General features: G+C 40.1%; 1 protein-coding gene and 1 long non-coding RNA gene across 2 annotated transcripts in view; one reads left to right on the top strand and one right to left on the bottom strand.

Annotated features, from left to right (window-relative positions):
• The window catches only part of NOL10 (nucleolar protein 10), a 114,402-nt gene that overhangs the window by 17,367 nt on the left and 69,973 nt on the right, over positions 1-27,062 (top strand). The window contains 9 exon segments of the mRNA XM_010379671.2: positions 1,660-1,767; positions 1,769-1,797; positions 4,496-4,561; positions 5,935-5,995; positions 7,478-7,563; positions 10,596-10,674; positions 11,986-12,135; positions 15,220-15,286; positions 25,852-25,904. Of these exon segments, the coding sequence (XP_010377973.2) occupies positions 1,660-1,767; positions 1,769-1,797; positions 4,496-4,561; positions 5,935-5,995; positions 7,478-7,563; positions 10,596-10,674; positions 11,986-12,135; positions 15,220-15,286; positions 25,852-25,904 (699 nt within the window).
• LOC115894284 lies at positions 22,468-26,974 on the bottom strand. Its single transcript, XR_004054381.1, has 3 exons — positions 26,827-26,974; positions 23,863-24,067; positions 22,468-22,728 (listed from the first exon to the last, which is right to left on the bottom strand). It is a non-coding gene; the product is annotated as an uncharacterized LOC115894284 (long non-coding RNA).

Genomic DNA, 27,062 nt, shown 5'->3' with positions numbered 1-27,062 from the left:
CATTTTTTATTAATAATACAATGATACAGATAGCCTTTGGCCAATCTAATATCAAAGTTAATTTTTCGTATCATATATGAAACCTTATTTATATTTTTAAGAATTGGCAGCAGTCATGCTTTATATCATCTTATATTCTAGATTTGTGATTCTGATTTTTACATTTAACCTAGATTTATTTGCCAGGTTGCTTTCATTTTCTTATTTATATGTGAAAAGTAAACTAGCAGGGTTGTATGTTTAATTTTTTTTTTAACTTTGCAAATTGTTGGGGTATATTCTGAAACAGTTCAAAATATAGCTAAGTAGATTTTTTTCTTTTTTTGGTGCCATTAGTCCATCTTTCAACTCTTTTTTTGGAGACAGGGCCTCGCTCTGTCACCCAGGCTGGAGGGGCAGTGGCTTAATTTCAGATCACTGCAGCATCAACCTCCCGAGTTCAAATGATTCTCCTGCCTCTGCCTCCTGAGTAGCTGGGACTACAGGCGTGCGTCTCCACACCTGGCTAATTTTTGTATTCTTAGTAGAGATAGGGTTTCACCAGGTTGGCCAGACTGGTCTCAAACTCCTGACCTCAAGTGATCCGCCTGCCTTGGCCTCCCAAAGTGTTGGAATTACAGGCGTGAGACACGGCACCCAACCCATCTTTCAACTCTTATAGTCACTTTCAACAGTTATAAAATTGTCAGTAAACTCTTGGATTTAAAAGTGAAACATTTTTAGTAATGTCAAATGGCATCTTGAAAGAAAATTGAAATTTCTTAGCTGACATGGCTTTATATTTTCAGTTTTGGAAACTATCCGGTACAGTTTATCCTTTTGTCTATGGTGTCATTTATCATACGTTTTGGAACATGTAATTTTAGAGTGTATTTTCTCTAAATACTGACCAATTTAAATACCATCTGTTGATGTTTGAGATACCCCTTTAGTACACTAAAGTCAAATTTATACAAGGAATTTATCATACCTTGTGTGATAATGGTGGGATTATTATTATCATTTTTTGTTTTTTATTTTTTGAGACAGAGTTTCACTCTTGTTGCCCAGGCTGGGAGTACAATGGCGCAATCTCGGCTCACCACATCCTCTGCCTCCTGGGTTCAAGTGATTCTCCTGCCTCAGCCTCCCGAATAGCTGGGATTACAGGTGCCCGCCACCATGCCCAGCTAATTTTGTATTTTTAGTAGAGACGGGGTTTCTCCATGTTGGTCAGGCTGGTCTCAAACTCCCAACCTTAGGTGATCCACCTGCCTCATCCTCCCAAAGTGCTAGGATTATAGGCGTGAGCCACTGCGCCCCGCCGGGATTATTTAAATGTGTTCCCAAGTGAAAGAGGAAACTGCTCATTGAGGGTACCATGAGAGTGCTGTATGTTATGACATGCTCGTGCCGGGTAAATGAAGGGCATTTGTTGCAAGTCTGTAATTAGTAGGTAAGGTTTGCAGAAAAGCTATCAGGATACAGGAAGGCATTAAGGAGCCAATGGGGAGTTTTCATTCTTAATCCCAGCGGAGAGTGTGTGTACAGACGTGTGTTTAGACAGACAGACAGAGAGAGAGGTAAGAGTTTTTCTTGGTTTGCCAGTTTTTTAGTGATAATGAAATAAACACCTAACTAGAAACCTAAGCAAATTAATTTTTTTTGTTTTATTTTCAGATTGTCTTCTTACATAATGATAGATACATTGAATTTCATTCACAATCAGGTTTTTACTACAAAACCAGAATACCAAAGTTCGGAAGAGATTTCTCTTACCACTTTCCAGTCTTGTGACTTGTACTTTGTTGGTGCAAGGTATCGGATCTAGTCCCTCTTTCTCCTTTTCACCTCCGAAAACAACCAACTTCTGTTCCTAAATTTCTTGTACATTTTCTGTAGATAGCTTGCTTTAATAAAAAAGTGATATGTGGCTCTTGTAAAAAAAAAAAAAGTAGAAAACAAAGGATAGGCAAAAAAAAAATTATTTTCTACATAATTGATTTACTTATAAGTACCATATGCTGTTTTAACAACTGTTGTTTTGCTTAATACAATATTTTCTAATGTTAAAAATATCTTTGATAGTTACCTGCCTCATTGGGAAATACTGATGGGAAGTGTGTGAACCTTTTCAGTTTAGCCCAGTTACCACAATTTACGAGACACAGTATTTTATTTATCTGTTTATCTTCTAGATTTCTGTCTCTAAGATTGTTTCATGTCAGTAATCAGTTTCTATCTGATCACTTTGTGATTAATAGGTCATATGTGGTTATGGACTCTAGTTTAAAAAAATTGGGAGAGGGCTTTATTATTTTTGGTAATTTGATAGTTTGATTTAATTTGATTTGCGTGAAATGACAAAAGCATTTCAAGCATCTTTCATTATGTAGTTGATGTCCTACATTAAACAATCTACGAAATTCTGAACAAAAGGTCATTAGCAAATTTTCAAAATTTTAAAAAATTAAAGTTATTTCAAAACCATTAAGTAGTAAATGTATTTAAGAAACTAGGACAGATGTCATAACTTTAGAACACCACTACCTACCCATGTTTTTCTTTTGTTTTGTTTTGTTTTTCTGTTTTTTTTTTTTTTTCTGAGAGGGATTCTCGCTCTGTTGCTCAGGCTGGAGTGCAGTGGTGCGATCTCGGCTCACAGCAACATCCGCCTCCTGGGTTCAAGTGATTCTTCTGCCCCAGCCTCCCGAGTAGCTGAGACTACAGGCGCCCACCACCACGTCCAGCTAATTTTTGTGTTTTTAGTAGAGGCAGGGCTTCACCTTGTTGGCCAGGCTCGTCTCGAACTCCTGACCTCAGGTGATTCACCTGCCTTGGCCTCCCAAAGTGCTGGGATTACAGGCGTGAGCCACGGTGCCAGGCCTGGTTTTTTTTTTTTTTTTTTTTTTTTTTTTTTTTTTTACCAAAGCCATTAGTGTATTTGACTGTTAGTATTGGCAGTTTATCTACAATATTTAACAGGATAAATTGTAGACAAAAATTTAGTACAATTTCAATAGAAACACCCCTTTTTTTCCCCCTGAAAGTTCAGCAGTATTTGAAGGACTAATTTTTTTAAAGAAGAATAAGACATTATCTTTGCTTTTAAGTTGCTTAAAGGTTATAACTCCTACATGTGACCAACTCATTTAGGAGTTATATCTTTGGCTTCTGTTATTATGGTGCTAAATTTGGAGATATACATGTATAATGTAGTTGATAAAGTCAGTTTCTTAGCCCTATTGCACAGTATTTCAAAACTTTTTATTCGAAGTACCTTTTTGGTTTTTAGTTTTTTATAAAGATGGGGTCTCATTATGTTTCCCAGGCTGGTCTTGAACTCCTGGGCTCAAATGATCCTCTTGATTTGGCCTCACAAAATGTTGAGATTACAGGTGTGAGCTACTGTACCTGGCCTGTATTATTATTATTATTATTTTTTGAAATGGAGTCTAGCTCCGTCACCAGGCTGGAGTGCAGTGGTGCAATCTCCGCTCACTGCAACCTCCACCTCCCAGGTTTAAGCGATTCTCTTGCCTCAGCCTCCTGAGTAGCTGGGACTAGAGGCACGCGCTGCCATGCCCAGCTAATTTTTGTATTTTTAGTAGAGACAGGGTTTCACCATATTGGCCATAATGGTCTCAATCTCTTGACCTCGTGATCTGCCCACCTCGGCCTCCCAAAGTGTTGGGATTACAGGCATGAGCCACTGCGCCCCGCCTGTATTTTTTTTGTAGTCATCAAAAAGGTAGCATTTGACCAGGTATTTGGCTGGTGGCTATTATGTGTGTGTGTTTATATGTATGTGTGTGTATATATATGTGTGTGTATGTGTGTATATATATATCTGTAAAATACATGAAAAATATATATACAAACACATACCCATTTAGAAAACTGGGAAAATACAGAAAAGAAAAAATTCAGGCTGGGCACTGTGGCTCATGCTTGTAATCCAGCACTTTGGGAGGCCGAGGTGGGCAGATCCGCTGAGGTCAGGAGTTCAAGACCAGCCTGGCCAACATGGTGAAACCCTGTGTCTACTAAAAATACAAAAAATTAGCCAAGTGTAGTGATGGGCACCTGTGAGCTGAGACTGCACTATTGCACTCCAACCTGGACAACAAGAGCAAAACTCCATCCCTAAGAAAATGAAAAAATTCAGCCATAATTATACCACCGAGAGAGATCCTTATTATGTTTTCTTCTAGTCCTTTCTTATATACATATGTAAATACATTACGTGTACTTTTGGATCTTGTATTCTCCATCTTATTTGTAAATAGTATACTACGTAATGACTTAATATTTTCTTGGCACGTGAATGGTTTAAATTACTTTTATACATGAACAAATTCATAAAGTGAATATTTTTCAGATTTAGAATACATTTTTGTATCAGTTTTACAAAAAGAAGTGATGGCTTATGAGTGATATATATTTATAAAATTTATATTTACTTAAAGTTTCATTGTAGTTTAGCAGGTTTTTAACTTTCTTTATTACTTTACAGTTCTGAAGTTTATAGGTTAAACTTAGAACAAGGACGATACCTGAATCCTCTACAAACTGATGCTGCGTGAGTATCGTTTTAGTAATACTGCTATATACATTTTGACCAGGAGGTGGAGCCAGATGCTCAGTTTGTTAACAAGTAACATAAAATACTGCAATTAAGCAAAACTCCCAGCAACTTAGTTAAAAAGTACTGTTGAATTTATTCTTAAACAAAAAATTCACCGAAAGATCGGTGATTACTTTCAAAATTAAAGCTTTTTTTCATATACTCAAATTTAAGTCAGTTAAAAATAGTTTATTATTATTACTTGCAGTGTTCTTTAAATTTACATTCATGGTTTTGTTTTGTGATATTTTCTCCTGTGGAGAAATTTTGAATTAATTTGGAGTGCCATTTTTCAATTTTTATGCTTTGCCAGCGGACATTTAAGGTTTTTAAAGTTTCCTTTTATCATACATTATAGTCTGCACATATGTATTATGCATTAAGAGTTTTTAGGAATGAATCCATCATCGTCATCATCACAACAAATAATAACGATAAACTCAGTAGGAAAGCACTTACTTTGTGCGCGGTGTTATTCAGTCATTTTACTTTTATTAACTCATTTTAAACTTAGAACAGATTTCTATGGTAAGTGCCATTTTACAGATAGGGCAGCTGAGGCTCAGAGAGGTAAGTAGTTTGCCCAAGGCCACACAACTAGTCAAGAGTAGAAGCTGGATTACTTCTCATTGTGTATATGAAGAGCTTGCTGAATTTTCTTAGTGCTTTGAGAGGATTTTTAAAGGTTAGGCGAACATGTTGTGATAATAAGAACCAAGTAAACTCCAATTTTCTTTATTTCACATTGGCTAGAAATGCTTTTATTTTTATTTTTAAAAACTTGTAGTAGTAACTTCACAATGCATTATATTGAGAGTCCTCTGTACCCCAGGCATTGCTGAACGCTTTGCTGTCTTTTTCATTTAATCCCCATAACAACCCCCTGAGGTAGGTGAAATATCCATTTTACAGAGAAAGAAAATGAGACTTAGAGTGATGTACCCAGGAGAAGCTTGTCAAGGCTCAGGATTGTCATGGTGATAGTGTATGTTCTTTTAAGAATGTTATCTGCCTTGGAAGAAAATACCTTGAAAAAATAGAGTGACCCTTTCTTCTCATGGTAGTGGAATAGTATTTCAGAAGGAAGTCCCTCCTTGTTTGTCACCTAGCAGGTAGAGTGTCACCCTGGGGATCAGAAACTCCAGTGACTGTGAGCCAAGCACTTAACCCTTTCATACCTTAGTGTTTTCCATTTGCAGATTAGTGAGAGAGAATCTGTGTCTTCTTTCTCCCCAGAATTTGGGTTGACTATTTATTTATTTAATATTCCTTCCCCACTAAAGTAGCTGCTAACTAATACTTTCTCTCTTACTGCTTTCCTGTGTTAGGGAGAATAACGTTTGTGACATAAATTCAGTGCATGGCTTGTTTGCCACAGGAACCATAGAGGTAAGCATATATTGACTTTATTTTTTTAGAATATTTGTTTTATATTTGATTGGACTTTTTATTTAAAGACTGAGTTGCTTGATTCCTTAGAGCAGGATAATGAGGTGATAGCTTTTATATATATATATATGTGTGTGTGTGTGTGTGTGTGTGTGTGTGTGTGTGTGTGTGTATGTATATATTTATTTATTTATTTATTTTCAACATGAAGTCTCGCTCTGTCACCCAGGCTGGAGTGTAGTGGCACCATCTCCACTCATTGCAACCTCTGCCTCCCAGATTCAAGCGATCCTGCTGCCTTAGCCCACCTAGTAGCTGGGATTACAGGCACGCACAACCATGCCTGGCTAATTTTTGTATTTTTAGTAGAGATGGAGTTTCGCCATGTTGGCCAGTCTGGTCTCAAACTCCTGACCCCAGGTGATCCACCTGCCTCGGCCTCCCCAAGTGCTGGGATTATAGGAGTGAGCCAGCACGCCTGGCTGGGATTCTTTTTGTCATTAAAAAAAAAAAAAAAAATTTCCCCAGCTTTTTATTTTTAAAAAGTTCACATCTTTGTAAAAGTTTAGTGATATATATATTTTGGATTTTCTTTTCCTATGAACATGTACATATATTAAAAATGTTTTTTGAACCATTTGAAAATAAGTTGCAGACATGTTATTTCTTCCCTAAATACTTTAAAATGGATTTCTTAAAAATAAGGACTTTCTCCTATAAAATCATATATATATCGTTATCATTACTAATAAATTTAATGTTGGTGCAATAATATATATTAAGTAGTTAACATTGATACAATCATTTTAAACTTAAAAATTTTCCCAATTATACCAAGATGACCTTCAGCACGGTTCTCCCTGCCCCTCCATCCAATCCAGGTTCCAGTCAAGATTATGCATTGCATTGTGGACCATTTTATTATTATTGTTTTTGGTTTTTTGTTTTTTTTTTTGCAATTTAAAAGAAATTCAGCTCATGTCAAAACACTTAAACAGTACTAAAAAGGTTATAAGGTAAACAGTTAAACTTTTACTTTCTATGGAATAAACAATGTTAATTAGGTTTATTTTTGTATGTGTTTTAAGGATTTCCTATTAGCAGATTTTATTTATTCAATTTTTATTCTACAGCTTTTTTTTTTTTTTTTTTTTTTTTTGAGACAGAGTCTCGCTGTGTTGCCCAGGCTGGTGTGCAGTGGCACAATCTCGGCTCACTGCAACCTCCGCCTCCCGAGTTCAAGCAGTTCTTCTGCCTCAGCCTGCCAAGTAGCTGGGATTACAGGTGTGTGCCACATACCTGGCTAATTTTTTGTATTTTTAGTAGAAACAGGGTTTTGCCATGTTAGTCAGACTGGGTCTCAAACTCCTGGCCTCAGGTGATCAGCCCGCCTCAGCCTCCCAAAGTGCTGGGATTACAAGCGTGAGCCACTGTGTCTGGCCTTCTACAGCTTTTATTTAAAATTGTTTTTCATTTGCTTAGGGGAGAGTGGAGTGCTGGGACCCAAGAACTCGAAATAGAGTTGGTCTATTAGACTGCGCCTTAAACAGTGTCACAGCAGATTCAGAGTAAGTAGAAATTAATAGAGTTGGTCTGTTAGACTGCGCCTTAAACAGTGTCACAGCAGATTCAGAGTAAGTAGAAATTAATAGAGTTGGTCTGTTAGACTGCGCCTTAAACAGTGTCACAGCAGATTCAGAATAAGTAGAAATTAATAGAGTTGGTCTGTTAGACTGCGCCTTAAACAGTGTCACAGCAGATTCAGAGTCAGTAGAAATTAATAGAGTTGGTCTGTTAGACTGCGCCTTAAACAGTGTCACAGCAGATTCAGAGTAAGTAGAAATTAATTTGCAACGTAAATTTTTGTCAACTTTTGATTTAAGTAATGTGTCTGTATTAAATTCAAATAAATTGCTAAAGGGTATCTGAAATTGTACTTTCCATGATTGTTTTTCATAAAAATCCTCTCCTGTAAAAGCTCACTAGTGAGTAAGCCAGATAGAATTTCTTTCCAAATACTGTACAGAAAGTCTTGTTTCTTTAGTTGCTGTAGAATTTTATTAAAACAATGACACTGCAGGAATTTATATTCCGATTTTGTAGGATCCAGTGATAGAACCAGGAGTCCACCACAAAGTCCACAGAGGTGCGCTTTGAATTCTAAGGTGGAAGGAAGCAAGTGTTTTTTAAATATTTTCTTGTTCCTGTTTGCCCAATTCCTACATTTAAAGCAACCAGAAGAGTTTTCACTATTATACATCCATTTACAGTTTTATGATTGTTTCCTAAGAAAAGATACCTAGGACCTGAATTTCTGGAGTAAATAGCATACATGTTTTGAAGGTTTTTGGTACATTGCTAAATTGCCCTACAGAAAACATCACCTCAGGTTAAATGTCTGCCCGTGTGCCCAGAGCATGCATTTGCTCACTCTCCTCAGCCTGGACAGTCCATCACAACCCTGCTAACAATAAGTCTTAGAAAGAACCTGCGGATATTGATTAAATGAAGCTTAGTAGAAATAATAGCTAACAGATAATGCTTTTTATTTGCCAGGTACTGGGTCTAAGTTCTTTACATATATTAACTTACTTAATATGACAGCCCATTGCTATAGGCACTGTTATTATATTTATTTTACAGATGAACAAAATACTCATCAATGGCATACCTGTTATTCAGCCTTTAAGAATTATGTTGCAGAAGCATATTTATTACTGGGGAAAGGTGGTCCAAATGTGCCTGTGAGTGGAAAAGCAAACCATACCGTTGTCTATAGACTGTTGCCACCTTGTTATCAGAAAAACAGTGAACACAAGCATAATCACAGGAAGAAGCCTGGGTGTATACCAGAATGTTAAAACTAGGGTTTTTTTTCTGATTCAATTTTAGGTAATTTTATTTTATTTTTTTAATGCTTAGTTTTTTTGTTTTTGTTTTCCCTACAAACCTTAGAAGCTGTCAGTTCTAGGTGGAACCAATACAATATGAGAAAGCAATAAGTGTAAGTGTTGGATAGGGGAAGCAGGCTGCCATTTCCAGATGACATAAGTTTCTGTGCCTGGGAAACTCAGAAGAATAACTGAAAATCTATAAGAACTAATATAACAGTTAAATAAATTGGTTATAAAATGTGCAAAAATCAGTGACCTTGTTATTTATTAGCACTATCCGGCTAGAAAGCTTATAAATGGAAAAACATTCTTATAACAACAAAAATTGTAAAACTTGATAACATATATGGGCCAGGTGTGGTGGCTGACACCTGTAATCCCAGCACTTTGGGAGGCCAAGGCGGGCGGATCACTTGAGGTCAGGAGTTCAATACCAGCCTGGGCAACATGGTGAAAACCCATCTCTACAAAAAAAAAATACAAAAATCAGCTTTGAGTGGTGTCGCACACCTGTAGTCCCAGCTGCTTGGGAGGCTGAAGCAGGAGAATTGCCTGAACCGGAAGGTGGAGGTTGCAGTGAGTTGAGATCATGCCACTGCACTCCAATCTGGGTGACAGGAGTGAAGCCCTGTCTCCAAAAAAATACATACGAAGAAAATGATAAAGGAATAAGTAGAGAAATCTATCACTGTACTGAAAGAAATGATTGAATGTACTTTGAAGAGCGAGTGACTAAAGTTGCTGTAGATAAGAGGCTTCAAGGTTCCCATAGGTGCCCCAGTGCAGTTACAGGCTCAAGCTCTAGGTGGCAGAAGAGATCTGATGATGACGACAGCCAACAGCCAGGACTCTAGGTCCTGGGCCAAGGGCATGTGGATGATGGGATTGATAGCAATATTGTCAACTTCTGACTCATCGCTTAGCACTCTTTCCACTGGAGATCATTGCTTTTGCTGCTGATTGGCTTGATTGGTATTTGAGAAGCATATTCTAGAGTTGTAGCCATAGCATTCAGTCTGTCTTTGGTACTTTCAGAGGCTCTGGGCTCCCTATTTGAGGATTAGTCTTTTGTTTTAGCTGAGCTTGGCTCTTTTTAAAGTGGAAATGTTGTACCCATATCCAAACAAAATTATTTCTTCTTAAATATAAAAGGGGATGTTTCTGTAAATACCTTTATTCTGGCTTAATTAAAATGGAAGAAAGAAGTAGATTACATTTTGTATATAAAGTGTAATTTTATTTTGATTATGAAAGTTTGAATACAATTACCATTTACTTATTATTTTTGAGATAGGGTCTTGCTCTGTTGTCCCAGTTGGAGCACAGTGGAATGATAACAGCTCACTGCAGCCTTGACCTCCCAGGCTGAAGCAGTCTCCTGCCTCAGCCACCCAAGTAGCTGGGACAACAGGTGTGTGTCACCACAACTGGCTTTTTTTTTTAAATTTTTTTGTAGAGATGGTGTCTCACTGTGTCGCCCAGGCTGGTCTTGAATTCCTGGCCTCAAGAAATTTTCCCACCTCAGCCTCCCAAAATGCTGGGATTACAGGTGTGAGTCATCTTACCAGGCTGCAGTTACCTTTTAAACAGAAGGCTAGAAATGTGATTTTCCCCCATTAGATTTGAAGTCAAGATTAATAATGAACTTGTTACTTGGAAGGAGGTTTGGCCATATATTCATGAAGCATGAATATTTTGCTTTTCAGGATAAACAATTTACCAACAATCTCTGCTTTGAAATTTAATGGTGCCTTGACCATGGCAGTTGGAACATCCACGGGGCAGGTAAATATGTTTAATTTGGAAACTTCACATCTAAGTTTTTATTTCAGTGGTGTGTGTATGTGTCATGAGAAATATACTGTGGGAACACAAAATGAGGCCATACTATTTTAGCCAGAGCAGGGGATATGCCTTAATGCTGGATTCTTCTAGCACCTTGAGAAATCTTGACTCTTGCCTTGGTCAGTCTGTGGTGCTGTGGACTTGGAGCTGCAGTGGGATAGGCCTTCACCACCACACCTGGCTAATTTTTTAACTTTTTGTAGAGACAGGGTCTCACTGTGTTGCTGAAGCTGGTCTTGAATTCCTGGGCTCAGGCAATCCTCCCACCTCAGCCTCACAAAGTGTGGGGATTACAGGCGTGAGCCACTAGGCCTGACCATAAGTACTCTCATTAGTGGTTTGGAACAGCATTTCTCAGCGTCTATGGAACAGAGAATTCTGTGGTCAGACAGTTTTGGGAGTCTGCCAGACTTCTACCCTTAAAGATTCACAGTGAGTTTCAGTGCTTTTTAAATAAAGGCACTGAGGAATTCTTGCAGACAAGAAATATGTTTAATAAATATTTCCAAAATTCGTATGTTCAAGGAGGCTTTTTTTTTTTTAAACATAGCATCATTAACTACAGCCCATGCCATGAGTGGTCAGCGGAACATGCATTAGCAATGCTAGTCCGAGGAGTACTTCTTTCTTTCCTTCAAGGCAGAGCCTGTACACTTGCCTCCCTCCCTGCAAGAGGTCTGAAACCCTGCCTTGGAAGATTAACTTTCTCTGTCATCATGGGCTGGAGGGGATCTGTCACCTGGGACTTAATCCTAGGGGAGCTTCCCCAGGCTTCCTTGCCCCTAATGACAGGGGTCCGAAGAGATTTCCCCTTCTCCCAAGAAGTCATAGCCTTGCTACCACCACCTGTCTTGAATCTACTAGGACTGTTGCTAATTATGTCTTTCATTTTTGTTTATATCTGTTGCTATGACACTGCCTGGTATGTAGGCCCTCAGTATGTATTTGTTGAACAAATTAAACAAATTCTTATGGGCTTTCATTTTTTGTTCCTTTCTTAGTATGTTCAGTACTCTTAAAAATTACCCTTGGGGTTGAATTCATAAAATGTATACTTTAAGGATTATTTAAGAGATCTTTCTGGAGAGAATCTCAAATCTCAACATCTTGAGTAAGGGTGTTCATTGTGTTCATAACAAAGTAATGAAGAAAATGGCTGCCATTATTCTCACTTATAAATATTTCCTTTGAAGATAAAATGTCTAGTTTGTTTAAACAGAAATAACTTGGTTTTGATTTTTTTTTTTTCAGGTTTTATTATATGACCTTCGATCTGATAAGCCATTGCTAGTTAAAGATCACCAGTATGGGCTGCCCATTAAGTCTGTTCATTTCCAGGATTCATTAGATCTGATTTTGTCTGCTGACTCTCGAATTATCAAGATGTGGAATAAGAACTCCGTATGTATTTTTGGTTGAAATTACTTGCTGCTTTATTTGCAGGTGTTCGGAATGATCCTTTCCTCTCCATTGCTTTTTTTATGTGGGTTGTTGAGAAAGAGATACTGAATATCCATTTGGGAACTTAGTGGGAGGGCAGTTACTTTTGGATAGATAAGATATTCATGATTGCTTTCTTTCTGTTAAGAAATTTTCCTGATTATCTAGAACTGGCATGCATTTTAGATGTTAAGTTAGGTGGAGAGAAAATCATGGTTTAAAAAAGTTGATCCATGACCTGAGAAACCCCCTAGATACCGAGATTCCCTCACAGATATAGGAAGAGTTTTAAGGGCCACTAATTATCCTCCCATGCATGTTTGTGTTGTTACATATCTCAAATTTATACTTTTCCTTTTTTTTGAGACAGAGTTTTGCTCTGTTGCCCAGGCTGGAGTGCCGTGCTGTGATCTCAGCTCACTGTAACTTCGGCCTCCTGGTTTCAAGCAATTCTCATGCCTTAGCCTTGGAGTAGCTGGGATTACAGGCTTGTGCCACCATGCCTGGCTAATTTTTGTATTTTTAGTAGCGATGAGGTTTCATCATGTTGGCCAGGCTGGTCTTGAACTCCCGGCCTCAAATGATCCCACCTGCCTCGACCTCCTAAAGTGTTGGGATTACAGGCGTGAGCCACCGCACCTGGCCTTAAAAGCTGTATTTCTTAAGAATATTTTGATGTTCCTTTTCCTCAGCTCTAAATGTCATTTGAAATGTAACAAAATCCTATACTGCTGGTTTTAATCTGTCTTCTGTTTTTCATTTTTCATCTTAAAACCGAAGTATTTTGAGAGAATAGTAAAAAGTTCATCAAATCAACGGGAAAAATGCATTCAGTATAGTTATGCTTTTAAGAGTTCTTTGCATTTAATTCATTAGAAACTTAGCATTCTTAGTTTAAAAACAGATCACTTTTAAAAACTTATTTGTGATGAAGTTGGGTGAACGGTCCACCAGCCTCAGCAGTTCGTGCCTCAGTGCAAGTGCCAGTCTATTCCGTGGGGGCTGCCTGTGCTCAGGCACACATGCTACAGACAGCCCCTCACAGTTCAGCTGCCTGTTGAGTCTCTGGCTTTCTAGGCTGTTACTTTGGTTTTTTAAATTTCATTTTGTTAATTCCTGAAGTATGGGTCTTCCTTGGCTTATTTTCCTTTTTTCTCTGGATCTCTCCTGGAGACCAGACGTGTGTTCTACATCCCTGAGGCCGTCACCTCATTCATAAGTTCTGGTGACTTTGTTTATGTTACAGAGAAGAACATAAAGAAAAAGACAGGCTTTCGGTCTGTCTAAATTCTTGGAAGAATTACCCTGATGATTGCCCAGGGAAGTGTCTGTGCTGTCTGCTTTGCTGGCTTTGAGTTTGGAGGATATTGAGGGCTTTTTTAAGGGTGATTCGTGATCTTAGACCAGAACTTTCTCTGCTGTTTTTCTGGCAATTCAAACTAATTGACATTAAAACAATATTTATTTTTAATACTGCAAATGCTTATGTTTTTATTCTTAACAATTCATAAGACACTGGTAAAGTAGAAGTTATTTATCCTTGACCTGGCTTTCATCCAGCCTAAGGGAAAGACTGTTACCAATCTGGATGTGTCTTTCCATACCCTTTAACTTCTGTGTAGTTTCCAATGTGTGGATTAGTATCACCTTTGACACCTTTTTGTCATTGTTGTTCCGTACCATTCTAATTCCTTTCCCCTCGCTTCCTGGTTTCCCCTCTTTTCCTTCCTCTTTCAGTGGCAACTTGAGAAGAACGGGAGGCAGCTGTGTGAGTTTCACTGTTAGTCTTGGGGTAGGACTTGGCCGTGTTCTTCACTGGACACAAACCATCTTGTCTGTGCTCTGACACTGCTCTTTTTTGCCGTGGGCACTCAGTCCATCCTAGTGTCAGACTTCTCATAATGAGTTACAAATGCAAGAGCTGGCAGAAATTTTCAGCATCACTTCTTGAAATCATCACACTGTAATTGCTACAGTAAATTTGGTTTTGGCATTTTTTTGTTTCTTATGACTAAAGACTTCCTCTTGACTAACACCCACATTGCTTGGCTTTGCCCGACCCGCTTACCTTGTTTATCTTTCTCATCATCTTTTCCACACCCACCTTCTTAGCGTCTTTCTCTTACTTCCCTTCTCTTAATTTTTGAGAAGATAGAACACAATTTTGAAAGATAGAGCACTTTCCCCCAACACTGAAAATAGAAACAGTTTAGCCCTAACTACGTAGTAACTAACACTTAGGTATTTGTAGGATTTTGTCTTTTATGTCCGTTGTCTCACTTGATCCTCCTCAAAACCTTGCGGGGCAGGCATGGCAGTGTTGTCCTCATTTTCCATGCTGGCCATCTCTCTCCTCTGATTTCTTCCTTTTTTTTTTTTGAGATGCAGTCTCACTCTGTCACCCGAGGCTGGAGTGCCATTGTGCTATCTTGGCTGACTACAATCTCCACCTCCTGGGTTCAAGCAGTTATCCTGCCTCAGTCTCTCTAGTAGCTGGGATTACTAGATCCCAGGCCACCATGCCTGGCTAATTTTTGTATTTTTAGTAGAGTCAGCATTTCACCACATTGGTCAGGCTGGTCTTGAACTCCTGACGTCAAGTCATCTACACGTCTCAGCCTCCCAAAGTGCTGGTATTACAGGTGTGAGCCACTGCTCCCAGCCGTCCTCTGATTTCTTTCAATACAAGTTAAACTGGGTACGCTTCACAGATTATGAAAGATTTTTTTTAAGTTGATGCATAATTTAAACTTCATCTTTTCTTCCCATGTTGACATTATCTTTAAAATGTTGTAATTTTTCTTTTTTTTTTGGACAGGTCACTTCTCCTCCCTAGGCCTGTTTCTTCATCTACAAAATGGGATTTTCTGATAAATTGATAAGATAAATTCTCTAAGCTTTTTAAGAATTTAAATTTTGTATTTGAATTAGGCTATTTTATTTCTTTACATAGGAGTAGATGGTTCAGTTACAGCTTCAGTTTATTTGACATTGCCAAAAGTTGTTGTCCTTTAACTTTTAATAATTCATTTTTGCTATTTTTAGGGAAAGATATTTACTTCCTTGGAGCCAGAGCATGACCTTAATGATGTTTGTCTCTACCCCAACTCAGGTATGCATTCTGTAGTGAACATTCAGTGAGACAAATAAAAAGGCTATACTTTTTTAGGTTTTAAACCCATTTTATTTCTTAAGATAGAATTTGGCTTTGTCAGCACAATTCTTGGACATTTAATTTAGAAGGATTAAGAGCAGGAAGTGGTGTGGATGATTCAGAAAATGGCACTCTTAATGACTCAGTGCTCAGCCCGCCCAGCTATTAGTGGAAAGTGGTAACAGCATACAGGTAGGAGGCAGGTGAAGTGCTATTTTGGTGTGCTCTTTAGCTCTTTTATGTGATTAGTAATAGTGTGTGGAAATTGAGGGCAGAGATTTGGAGAAAGCTAGATTGCCTGATAATACACAGATGGCTCATGAAACCATAGGTTTTATAAATTCTAAGTTGTATGCTATTCAGCAATTTACATGTTAGATTTCAAAATTTAACAATGCATTCAAGGCAAATCTGTGAAGAATTTCAGAGTATGGGAGAAAAATGAGAACAGTTTCTACTCTGAGGACAGAGGTGCCCAGATCATCCTGATAGAGGGAAGTAAGGCAGAGCATGAGAAATCCTATCACGTTTGTGTAAAGAGTACTTTGACAGCTTTCTGGAGAGAGAGTGCTTTTACCCCGACCACTGAGAGCAGAGCAGTGAGAAGGTTTTGCTTTGCGTTTGAGCTGGAGTGCCGAGTGAGATTTGGTTAGGTGGAGTTGGAGCTGAGGTGATTCTCATGGGAGAGCAGTCCAAGATGACCAGAAAGGATGGGCACAGAGGGCTTGGTTGGGGCCGGGAGGAGCATCCTGTGCCTGAGCTGTGGTGGCTCTGGGAAGGCTGAAGTGGGAGGCAGAGAGTGGCAGGTGGTGGAGGGCCAGGCATGATGTGCTGAATGTCTTGGGCTCCGTGTGCAGTCGGAGAGGACTTGTTCCGACTGTGCTTTCAGAGGCAGGTCTATCCAGTGTTCCAAGGGTACATTGGTTTTGAACAAAAGTGACCCGGAAATGACTGATACTCTGAGCTGAGATGGGGAGCACAGGTGAGAGAGCAAGTTTGTAAAGATTATGGCTTCTTTTTCTAACGTGTGAGGATTAGGAGGTGATGGGCAGTTGCAGTATCTGGCAGTGTCTGGCTTCCCATCAAAATCATTTGTACAGCTTTAAAGGTACAGCTCCCTTGACCTTATGCTAGGTGTACTGACTCATAGTATCTATGGAGAGGGCTTAGAAATGTGTTTTTTTTTTTGTTTTGTTTTTTGTTTTTTTGAGATGGAGTCTCGCTCTGTCACCCAGACTGGAGTGCAGTGGCACGATCTCTGCTCATTGCAACCTTTTCTTCCTGGGTTCAAGTGATTCTCATGCCTCAGCCTCCCAAGTAGATGGGACTACAGGCACGCACCACCACCATGCCTGGCTAAATTTTGTATTTTTAATAGAAACGAGATTTTACCGTGTTGGCCAGGCTGGTCTTGAACTCCTGACCTCAAGTGATCTGCCTGCCTCCACTTCCCAAAATGCTGAGACTATAGGTGTGAGCCACCGTGCCTGGCCAGAACTGTGTATTTTTAACATAACTTCCCAGTGGATTCTTAGGCAGCAAGCCCTGAATTGATCCGCAGACTTGTGCTTGGGAGGCATGTCTGGTGTCCAGTAGAAAATGTGGTCTCAGGGTAAGTGGGTCTGTAGATAGAACGTTTTGCGATTATCCCAGAAGTGGTGGGAATGAATGAGGTGAGTGATAGGGAAAGCAGGAGTGAGATAGGAAGTGAGTAGGAGCTGTTTCATTTGGGAGAATGAGGAGGAGGAGCCAGCTGAGAAACTGGGCAGTAATGGACAGAATGACAGTGCCAGGCCCCACAGTTGTTGAAGTATGGGAGAGATTCAGTGGGCATTGCTCAGCAACTACTAAGGATTACAGAAGTTGGGGCAGGAAGGAAAAAACTAAGTTTGATTGCATGCTGCTGTTATCAATCTGGATGACGGATGCTATAATACAAACTTATTTCATCTTTTATAACTGTGTAGTCAGTGGTCCGTGGCTTTTTTTTTCCTTCTGTTTTCTTTCCTTCTGCTTTTTCTTACCTCTTAAGGGGTCAGAAAAATTGGGTAATTCATTCAGGGTTGGTCACACAGGTGGTGTGTGGCAGAGCCTCAGTTAGAACCCAGCCTTCCTGATTCTGGTGCCCATGCTGTTTTTCTTTTTTTTTTTTTTGAGACAGTCTCCCTCTGTCCCCCAGGCTGGAGTGCAGTGGCACCATCTTGGTTGCTCACTGCAACCTTCCCCTCCCGGATTCAAGCAATTCTCCTGCTTCAGCCTCCTAAGTAGGTGGGATTACAGGCGCCCGCCACCACGCCCGGCTAATATTTGTATTTTTTGTAGAGACAGGGTTTCACCATGTTGGTCAGGCTGGTCTCAAACTCCTGACCTCGTGATCTGCCCATCTCGGCATCCCTAAGTGCTGGGATTACAGGTGTGAGCCACTGCGTCCAGCCGCCCTTGCTGTTTCTAATTGCACACTGCTCTCCCAAGAAAGACAAGAAACCCTGGACTTTATAATTTGCATTTCATCTGTGATAGTTGAGAGAATTTTATTATAATCATGGGAGTAAAGTAAAATTCTGGTGAGTTCAGGAACAGATTGCAGCTGAGGATGCTGGGTCCTAGTTAGGGTATTGAAATAACCTGCACTGGGGTCTGGGCTAAGTAGGTAAGTGAGTAAACCGGGTGAAGCTGAGGCTGGGGCAAGGGTAATGAGCAGGGGTAGTGCGACTGGGGGAGTGACAGTTTGAAGGGCACAGAGAGTAGGGAGAGAAAGACAGTCTCACCTTGGGCTGTACAATTTGGTAACCACTAGCCACTGAAGGGCATTGACAGGTACTGTGAGTATAAAATATACATTGGATTTAAAAGACATTCTGTGAAAAAAGGATGTAAAATAGATCATTAATAATTTTCTATTAATTACGTGTTGAAATGAACATATTTTAGACATATTGGATTAGTAAAATTAATTTCAACTTTTTTTAAATGTGGCTACTAAAAATTTTTAAATCACATATGTGGCTCACATGCTGTTCCCATTGGACAGTGCTGGTCTAAACTGGGAGATCTTCAACCCTTTAGGATGCTGGTAAGGTTTAATAGTGCTTGTGCCTGGCCGGGCACGGTGGCTCACGCCTGTAATCCCAGCACTTTGGGAGGCAGAGGCGGGCGGATCGTGAAGTCAGGAGATCGAGACCATCCTGGCTAACATGGTGAAACCCTGTCTCTACTAAAAATACAAAAAATTAGCCAGGCATGGTGGCAGGTGCCTGTAGTCCCAGCTACTCCAGTAGGCGGAGGCAGGAGAATGGTGTGAACCCACAGCGGAGCTTACCTTGAGCCGAGATCGCGCCACTGCACTCCAGCCTGGGCAACAGAGCGAGACTCCATCTCAAAAAAAAAAAAAAAAAAAATAGTGCTTGTGCCTGGCCCAGTGTAGTGGGTATTTTTGAGGCTGGTAGGCTGCGTCACTTTTTCCATTGTAACCAAGAATGTAGAGGCTCAGACAGTGAAATGAGTGCCAATCTGTTGCCACCCCGAGGCTGCTGTGCACAAACAGCTTCTCCACGAGGCAGGGCTAGAGTTTGGACTCTTCTTGTGGTCAACTTGATATCTCAGGTCAATTTTTGTGCATCTGTCCCCCACCTTTAATGGCTGTAAAGATCTGTTAACCCACGAAGGGTGAGACTCCTTGGCAAAGAAGCCTCTTTCTGAGAAATACTCAGGCTCAGACTATTGAGGAACCCATTCTTGAAATTCTACCAGTGATGACAGTGTTTGGAATCACAAGGACAAGGAGAGGAGGGAGGCTGATGTTAGCAGTGAGTGTTGTTACCCAGGTGACTGCTGAGGAAGAGACTTAAATTGGATTGAGAGGGTGCTGATAATTCAACCACGCATCTCTGAAATACTGATTTTATTTTTTCCCTTGGTCTGTATTTATTTTTTCAGAGACAGGATTTCACTTTGTTGCCTAAGCTGGAGTGTAGTGGCACATTTATAGCTCACTGCAGCCTTGAACCCCTGGGCTCAAGTGATCCTGCCTCGGTCTCCTGAGTAGCTGAGACTATAGATGCGCATCATCATGCTGGGCTCTCCGCTGGTCTTACAATAAAAATTTAAATGATTTGTCATTAAAAATGGCATAAAAATTGTAAAAATAAGCATGGTTTTTAATGAAATTTAGAAGTGTCTCTCTCTGGGAAGAACACTTATTTAATGAAGATTATTACGGCCTAGCGCAGTGGCTCACGTCTATAATCCCATCATGCCTATAATCCTGAGGCAAGAGGATCACTTCAGGCCAGGAGTTCAAGACCAGCCTTGTCAACATAGCAAGACCCTGTGTCTACTAAAAATAAAAGAGATTAGCAGGAGCAGTGGCACACGCCTGTAGTCCCAGATACTCAGAGGGCTGAAGCAGGAGGATCGCTTGAGCCCAGGAGTTTGAGTTTACAGTGAGCTGTGATCTCGAAACTAACTGTACTCCAGCCTGGGTGACAAAGCAAGACCTAAAAAAAAAAAAAATTATGTTGATAACATTTTAATTGTAGAAGCATTTGTAGCACAGTGATTTTAATAGTTACTTATTAAAGTAATATTTATGAAAAACTGTTTGACAGTTTGGTCAGAAAACATTCTTAATGAGTAGCATTTTAAAAAGTCTATTTGGCAAACTGACCTATAGGCCAAATCCAGTCCACCACTTGGTAGTTTGCAGCCTTTGAGTTAAGAATGGGTTTCACGTTTTTAAATGGTTGGGGAAAAAAAAAATCAAAGAAGAGTAATATCTTATGACATGGAAATTCAAATTTTTGTGACTGAAATTCAGATTTCAGTGTCTTTCAGCATAAAGTTTTATGTGAACACAGCAACCCTTGTTCGTTTATACATTGTCCATGTGGCTTTTGCAGCACTGTGGCAGAGGTGAGTAATTTTAACAGTGACCAGGTGGGCTGCAAAGCCTAAAGTATTTACTGCCTGGCCCTTTACAGAGACAGTTTGCTGACCCCTGGTCCATTTTACTAATATAAACAAAAAAGGTTACTTTATCCACAGTATTTAATTATGAAAAATTTCAGGCCAGGTGCAGTGGCTAACGCCTGTAGTCCTAGTACTTTGGGAGGCCGAGGCGTGCAGATCACTTGAGGTCAGGAGTTCGAGACTAGCCTGGCCAACATGGTGAAACCCTGTCTCTACCAAAAATACAAACTTAGCTGAGGCTGAGGCAGGAGAATTGCTTGAAACCAGGAGGCGGAGGTTGCAGTGAGCCGAGATCATGCCACTGCACTCCAGCCTGGGCAACAGAGCAAGACTCTGTCTCAAAAAAAAATTTTCAAACATACAGGAAGATTGAAAAAGTGGTAGAATGAGCATCTTTATATTCTCTCCTCAATGTTTGTTACTGTTATCTTCGCCATAACTGATTTATTTATCTCTGTGCTTCTGTGGTTGTTCTGGTGTCTTTGTGGAATCACTCAAAAGCCAGCTGCAGACATGGTGGCACTTACCTGCACCGAGGGTGGCATTGATCTCCTGAAAATCATTGAAATTATTAGGTCCCTTATCGTGCCTAATAAAAATGGCAGCCCTTTTTCTAATATTATCTTACATCCAGTCCATTTTCAGGTTTTCCTAATTGTTCTCCATACGCCCTTTTTTAGTTAGGTGTGGGGTTTTTTTTGTTTGTTTGTTTTGTTTTTTTTGAACCAGGATATAACTGAGGTTGTGTGTTACATTTAGCTATTGTATATCTTTAGTTTCTTTCAATCCAGAATAGTCCCCCACATCTTTTTCTTTTCTTCTCCATGACGTTGACTTTTCAAAGATCAGGCCAGTGGTCTCAGAATATCCCTCATCCTCGATTTATGTGATTTTTTTTTCTCATGATGTTGTTTAACTTGATCCTCTACCCTGTATTTTTTCTAAAATCGAAGTTAAGTCTAAAGACTTAATTAAGTTTAGATTAAATTTGGGGCAAGAGTAATGTGCAGGCTGCTGGGGTCTCCAGATAGTCGCAGTATCCGAGAGGGATAAGGTTGATGCAAATTAACAATTTCAAGCATGATGTTTTGGACAAACGAATGACTGTTACTATCTAATAACTCATAAGAGGTTAATCAAGAGTAGAAAAGCTAGCCAAATAATTTTTCTTTTTTTTGAGACGGAATCTCGCTCTGTCCCCAGGCTGGGGTGCAGTGGCACGATCTCAGCTCACTGCAAGCTCCGCCCTCCTAGGTTTACACCATTCTCCTGCCTCAGCCTCCCGAGTAGCTGGGACTACAGGCGCCCGCCACCTCGCCCGGCTAGTTTTTTGTATTTTTTAGTAGAGACGGGGTTTCACCGTGTTAGCCAGGATGGTCTCGATCTCCTGACCTCATGATCCGCCCGCCTTGGCCTCCCAAAGTGCTGGGATTACAGGCTTGAGCCACCGCGCCCGGCAATAATTTTTCATAAGAGAGCAAGCAAAGCAAGACCAGTAGGCGCCCCTTCTTTGTGGCTTGGATCTGAGTGTGGCAGGTTCATGCGCTCTGCTATCCCTTGCTTTCCCACACCTTTTCCTCCAGCTGTACTCTTTGTGTCTGTGCTTAATCATTGTGGGCTTAATCATAGTTCAGAAAAGCTGAAACTGTCTTTCTTTTTTCTTTTCACTTACTCATTTTGGAGTAATTGAAGCATAATCATGATTATGGTTTTGTAATATTTTTCTTATACCAAGGCTGCTCAGAATATTGGGAAATGGTTCCGCCTTCCTGCCTTGTTCAGGGCCCTGCTTCTATGGCTCATCTGGCCACCTGTACAGTGAGCAGCTGCTCCATGCGGGTCAGGGCATTTGAAGAGACTGCACGGCTCTATGACTTGGGTGTGCATCAGATCGACGACACGGGGAGCTTGTAAAGCTTACGTGTGTCTTGAGTCCCACTCCAGACCTGTGGAATCAGCATTGGTGGTTTCAGAACCATTGGTAGAGAGAAAAGAACATGGGCACTGGGCTCAAGAAAGACCCAATTCAGGCTTAATAGTGGTGGAAATTCCCCAACCTCAGCATTCTCACCTGCTTTACAGGGCTGTTGGAGACTGCTTCTACTGATAAATGTGAAAAAGTCTTTTATTCCCTGTCAGTGCCCTCTAAATACGTGGAGAACTGTTGGGGTCATCTGTAAATATCTTTGGTGCCTTGTATAGTAAACTCAAATGCCCCATACTTTCATTTTAGGTTCTATATAGGGCAGGAGCACCCCTGCCAGTCCCCTTTGGCACGGTTCTGCGTGCACAGCCTGTCTCCTCTGAGCTGTTCGAGGCAGTGACTGATGCCATATGTTTTTGTGCAGTGCTCCCCAACGTGTTTGGCGAAGACCAGGATTTTGGTTTTTTGTTTTGTTTCGAAGTTTCTAATCCACTGTACTTTGATACGTCTGTAAAATACAATACAAATGAATTACTAGGAAAATGATCACACGTTTGGATGTCACTGCAGTGTTGAACTGCAGGTTTCTAAATGCTTCATTTCAATTTCTGCACTTATTTCCTGGCCTGGTGACAGTTTGCAGTCTGGCTCTGGGGACACAGTTTGAGCAGCTGTAGAGCACTGTGTTTGTGTTGTGAGCTTCAGTGAGTCCTTTAGTCCCCAGAGCACATGCAGATGAGTACTGATTCATGCATGTTTCTGGGGAGGGCACTACTTTGTCAAATTCTCTTTTATTGTATTATTACAGTGTACAGTACACTGCTTACTATACACTATAGTGTACTGGTTCATACTGGAAATGTGTTCTTTTGACTCTAGGTGATATCTTTTCCTTCCTTTAAAAATGTATAGTTTTATTGTGGAAACAATAATAAACAACATTAAAATAAATTTAAAGGAAAAAAGTCTTCAGTGCCACAAACTCTTTACACGTACTATTACATACTATTACTGTCTTCATGAGTGAAACCATATTAATCCTGTGTTCATATGTTTTAAGTTGTTCTCACACTGTACTTATGGTTACCTTTTGCTTTTTAGTTTGACATTGTATTAAACACATCTTTCACTTTGCCATGTGGTATTTATACTGACTTTTTAAAAATGGTTTCTTATTTGATCATGCAAGAGGTCTTTTAATTTTATCTTAGTTGATGAAGTGTCAGAGTCCCGTGTTAAGGAGCTTTGGAATTGGTCGACTGTCAGCGGCTCTACTTATTAGCTATGTGGTGGCCCTGAGCAAGGGAGGTAACTTGCTGATAATGTGACTTGCCTGCCACGGTGCTCATGCTCTTCTCTTCTTCTGCCTTGATCATCTTAATTTCTGCTGAACTAAGACTTGCTTTCACCTGGTTTATTTTTCTGTTTCTGCTTGTTAGAAGCTGCTCATAATCTTTGGGCTCTATGATGTTCTTTTTCTCATTCATAATTACTTTCACCCCGACCCTTCTCACTTGAGTTTCGTAGTAGACCTACTTGTATCACTAGCCATATGTGGCTATGTGAAATCCTCCCCCGTTTTAGAAAACAATCTAGCTATGTCCAGTCTGAATTTTTTGTGTAATTACATCAGAGCACTTACTGTGGTTTGTTGGTAGGTGTTGTTGTATTTCATTGTGGAATGTTCATTGTTGAGTGTTCAGGGTTGAGCCAGTGGAGAAGGCTTAGGAGAGGTCTTTAGTAGGAACCTTCCTTGTGGTAGTAAAGATGGGGCTTCTATCCCCAGAACTTCTTTAATTATGTCTGAAGGCTCCTGGAGACCTTTCGGCAGAGCTGTTAGTGGAGACCTAGGAAGCACAATCAGGAGAGGCCGTTTCCATCTGTCATGACCTCAGTGAACATTGTTTGGAAGGCCAGAAAAAGTGCTAAGATGAAAGATTCTGCAGGGGTTACAAGCTATGCAAAACAACTCTGATTTTGTTTTGGTTTAATGTAGACATTATTCTTGCTTTTTTAGACTTCGTTAGGTGCTTTTAGATGTTTTTACGGGGGGTGTGGGTGTGTGTCTGTGAGTTTTGTGTGCATATATTTTTGGTGACCTGTTGGTCCCAGTTCAGGTCTAGCTCACACTTTTGAGTTGTGGGCAAGATGTGGTTTTGGTAAGATAGTATTGAGGCCGGGTGCGGTGGCTCACACCTGTAATCCCAGCACGTTGGGAGGCCGAGGCTGGGCGGGTCATGAGGTCAGGAGATCAAGACCATCCTGGCTAACATGGCGAAACCCCCTCTCTACTAAAAATACAAAAAATTAACTGGGCATGGTGGCGGACACCTGTAGTCCCAGCTACTAGGGATGCTGAGGCAGGAGAATGGTGTGAACCCAGGAGGTGGAGCTTGCAGTGAGCCGAGGTCGGCGCCACTGCACTCCAGCCTGGGTGACAGAGCAAGACTCTGTCTCAAAAAAAAAAAAAAAAGATAATATTGAGTTCCTGCTTGAGTGGTAATTGACTCTATTCACTCAGCATTTCATTTCTGTAACAGAGTCAAATATCATCACTTTTACAAACTTTTGTGTTAATGAAAGGAAAGGCAGCAAAAAATATTTTTAAAAACAGAATCTAATCGTTGCCCTTAACATTTGGTATATTCATTTATCATTATGTGATCTGATAATCTAAATGTCTTCCCTCTATGGATTCCTCTTGTATCTTACAAATAGATTTGTAAAATGAATTATTATTTGGCTGATCTGTAGAAGTCTTTATTTAACAACAGAAACTCTTGAGTTTCCCTTTAACATTCCCTCAAGACTGGGGCATCAGTCCCTCTGAGCTTTCTTTTTCTGATCAATAACATAGGGCTGTGATATATCTTCTTTTAGAGGGTTGTTGCATGTTCACTAAGATAATGTATGTGGAAGTGTCTAGATGGCTATGAAGGACTGGCCAAAGGCTTGCTGGTTTCAGTTTTATTTAAAGTGCAGTGGTCTGGTCCTGAGCAGGGGTTCTGAGGAGTTTTGATATTTGCATATTCCCATGTTGGAGCTGCTTCAGAACACTTGGGGAAGGAGTGTGTCGCAAAAATGGCAGAGAAAAGGGAACAAAACTGAGACATTTGAATACTTTGATACTAAGTAGTTTAGTACCAAATAATAATGTATTTATAGGTTGCTCCTGGGGTTATAGGGAGTCCTTTATTGAATGCCAGAAAGTTATCTCTTTCTTCAGTTTTGCTTTCTTATATGCTGATCCTAAGGAGACTCAGTTATTAACCGGCTGGTTGGTTCAGTCTGTTATAATTCCCTGGGAGGGAGTGACTGTGCTGTAGTCAGGACTGTTAGAGTCCCTGTAGGACTTTCTGGTGTAGACTATAACAAAATGTAGACATTTTGTTTTGCAGTCAGTTTTATAAAAGTTAGGAATTTGCTTTGCAAAAGCAAAGCAAATTTGTTCTGCAAAATTTGAATTTGTTTTGCAAAAGTTAGGAATTTGTTGTGACATTTTGTGGGAAATACTCTACTTTTGGTTCAGTGATTAACAGAAGCTCCGCAGGCATTTCAGAATGGAAAGCAAATAGAAAAGGGTACTTTCTTTTTCCTATGCGTTGACCTTTTTCACTGTGTTTATTTTTAGGCATGCTTCTGACAGCCAGTGAAACCCCCAAGATGGGCATCTATTACATTCCAGTAAGTAATACAAAGAGGCATTTCAGTAAAAATAGGACAAGCAAAGATACTTTTTATTATTTATTTAAGTTTTTGAGACGGAGTCTGGTGGTCACCGAGGCTGGGGTGCAGTGGCGCAATCTCAACCCACTGCAATGTCTGCCTCCTGGGTTCAAGTGATTCTCCTACCTCAACGTCCTGTAGCTGGGATTACAGGTGCACGCTACCACACCCGGCTAATTTTTGTATTTTTAGTAGAGATGGGTTTTGCCATGTTGGCCAGGGTGGTCTTGAACTCCTGACCTCAAGTGATCCTCTTGCCTGGGCCTTCCAAAGTGCTGGGATTACAGGTGTGAGCCACCACTCCCGGCCAAATACTTTTTAAATCGGGTGTATTGAGGAACCTGGGTCTACATGTGGCTATGTACATTACATACAGTGGACTCACTTGTGGGTTGAATTTGCTTTCTGGAGCTCGTCAGTTCGTGCTCAAACGTTCTTTTATGGAAACTGTTTAATATCATGTTAAAATAGACGTTAGAAATTAGTATTTATTCTTCTGATTTGCATTTATTTTTTGTTTCCAAGTATTTCCGAATCTTAAACTTTCAGCTGTTAGTGATCTGGAGGTCTAATTCTAAAAAGTCTATTACTCTTCAAGTCATCTCACTCTAGTTTGTTTGTTTCTTTTAAAAATAAGTCACATATAAATAAATTATCATAGATCATCCTGATCAGGGATGACATGTAGTTTGCAAAAAAAAAAAAATAACCTATTTTTTCCCTCCTGAAATAATTCTTCTCTTAGATAACCAAAAGCTCCCCACCCTTCCCTTTAAGTTTATAGTAGAAATGAAACAAGGAAATATGATTTCATAAGCAGAAAAACACATAGTGTAAGTTGGCATTAGATTACTTTATACTCAGCAGATATCTCCCTTACCTGAGATTGAGAAGAGAGTTGAGTGAGGCGTACTGAAGATCAGAATTTGAGGGAGGTGAACTCTCTGTCACCACTATCATCTCCCAGGTATGAAAATTCTTCCTGTCTATGATAGTCTTTTTAAAATTGCTCAGTTATGGATCGGACGTGGTGGCTCACGCCTGTAATCCCAGCACTTTGGGAGGCCGAGGTGGGCGGATCACGAGGTCAGGAGATCGAGACCATCCTGGCTAACA

This window comes from Rhinopithecus roxellana, chromosome 17 (genome assembly GCF_007565055.1).
Source record: "Rhinopithecus roxellana isolate Shanxi Qingling chromosome 17, ASM756505v1, whole genome shotgun sequence".
Lineage (NCBI taxonomy): Eukaryota > Metazoa > Chordata > Mammalia > Primates > Cercopithecidae > Rhinopithecus > Rhinopithecus roxellana.
The sequence above is the reverse complement of the archived record's forward strand: the minus strand, read 5'-3'. Positions and strand labels throughout refer to the sequence as shown.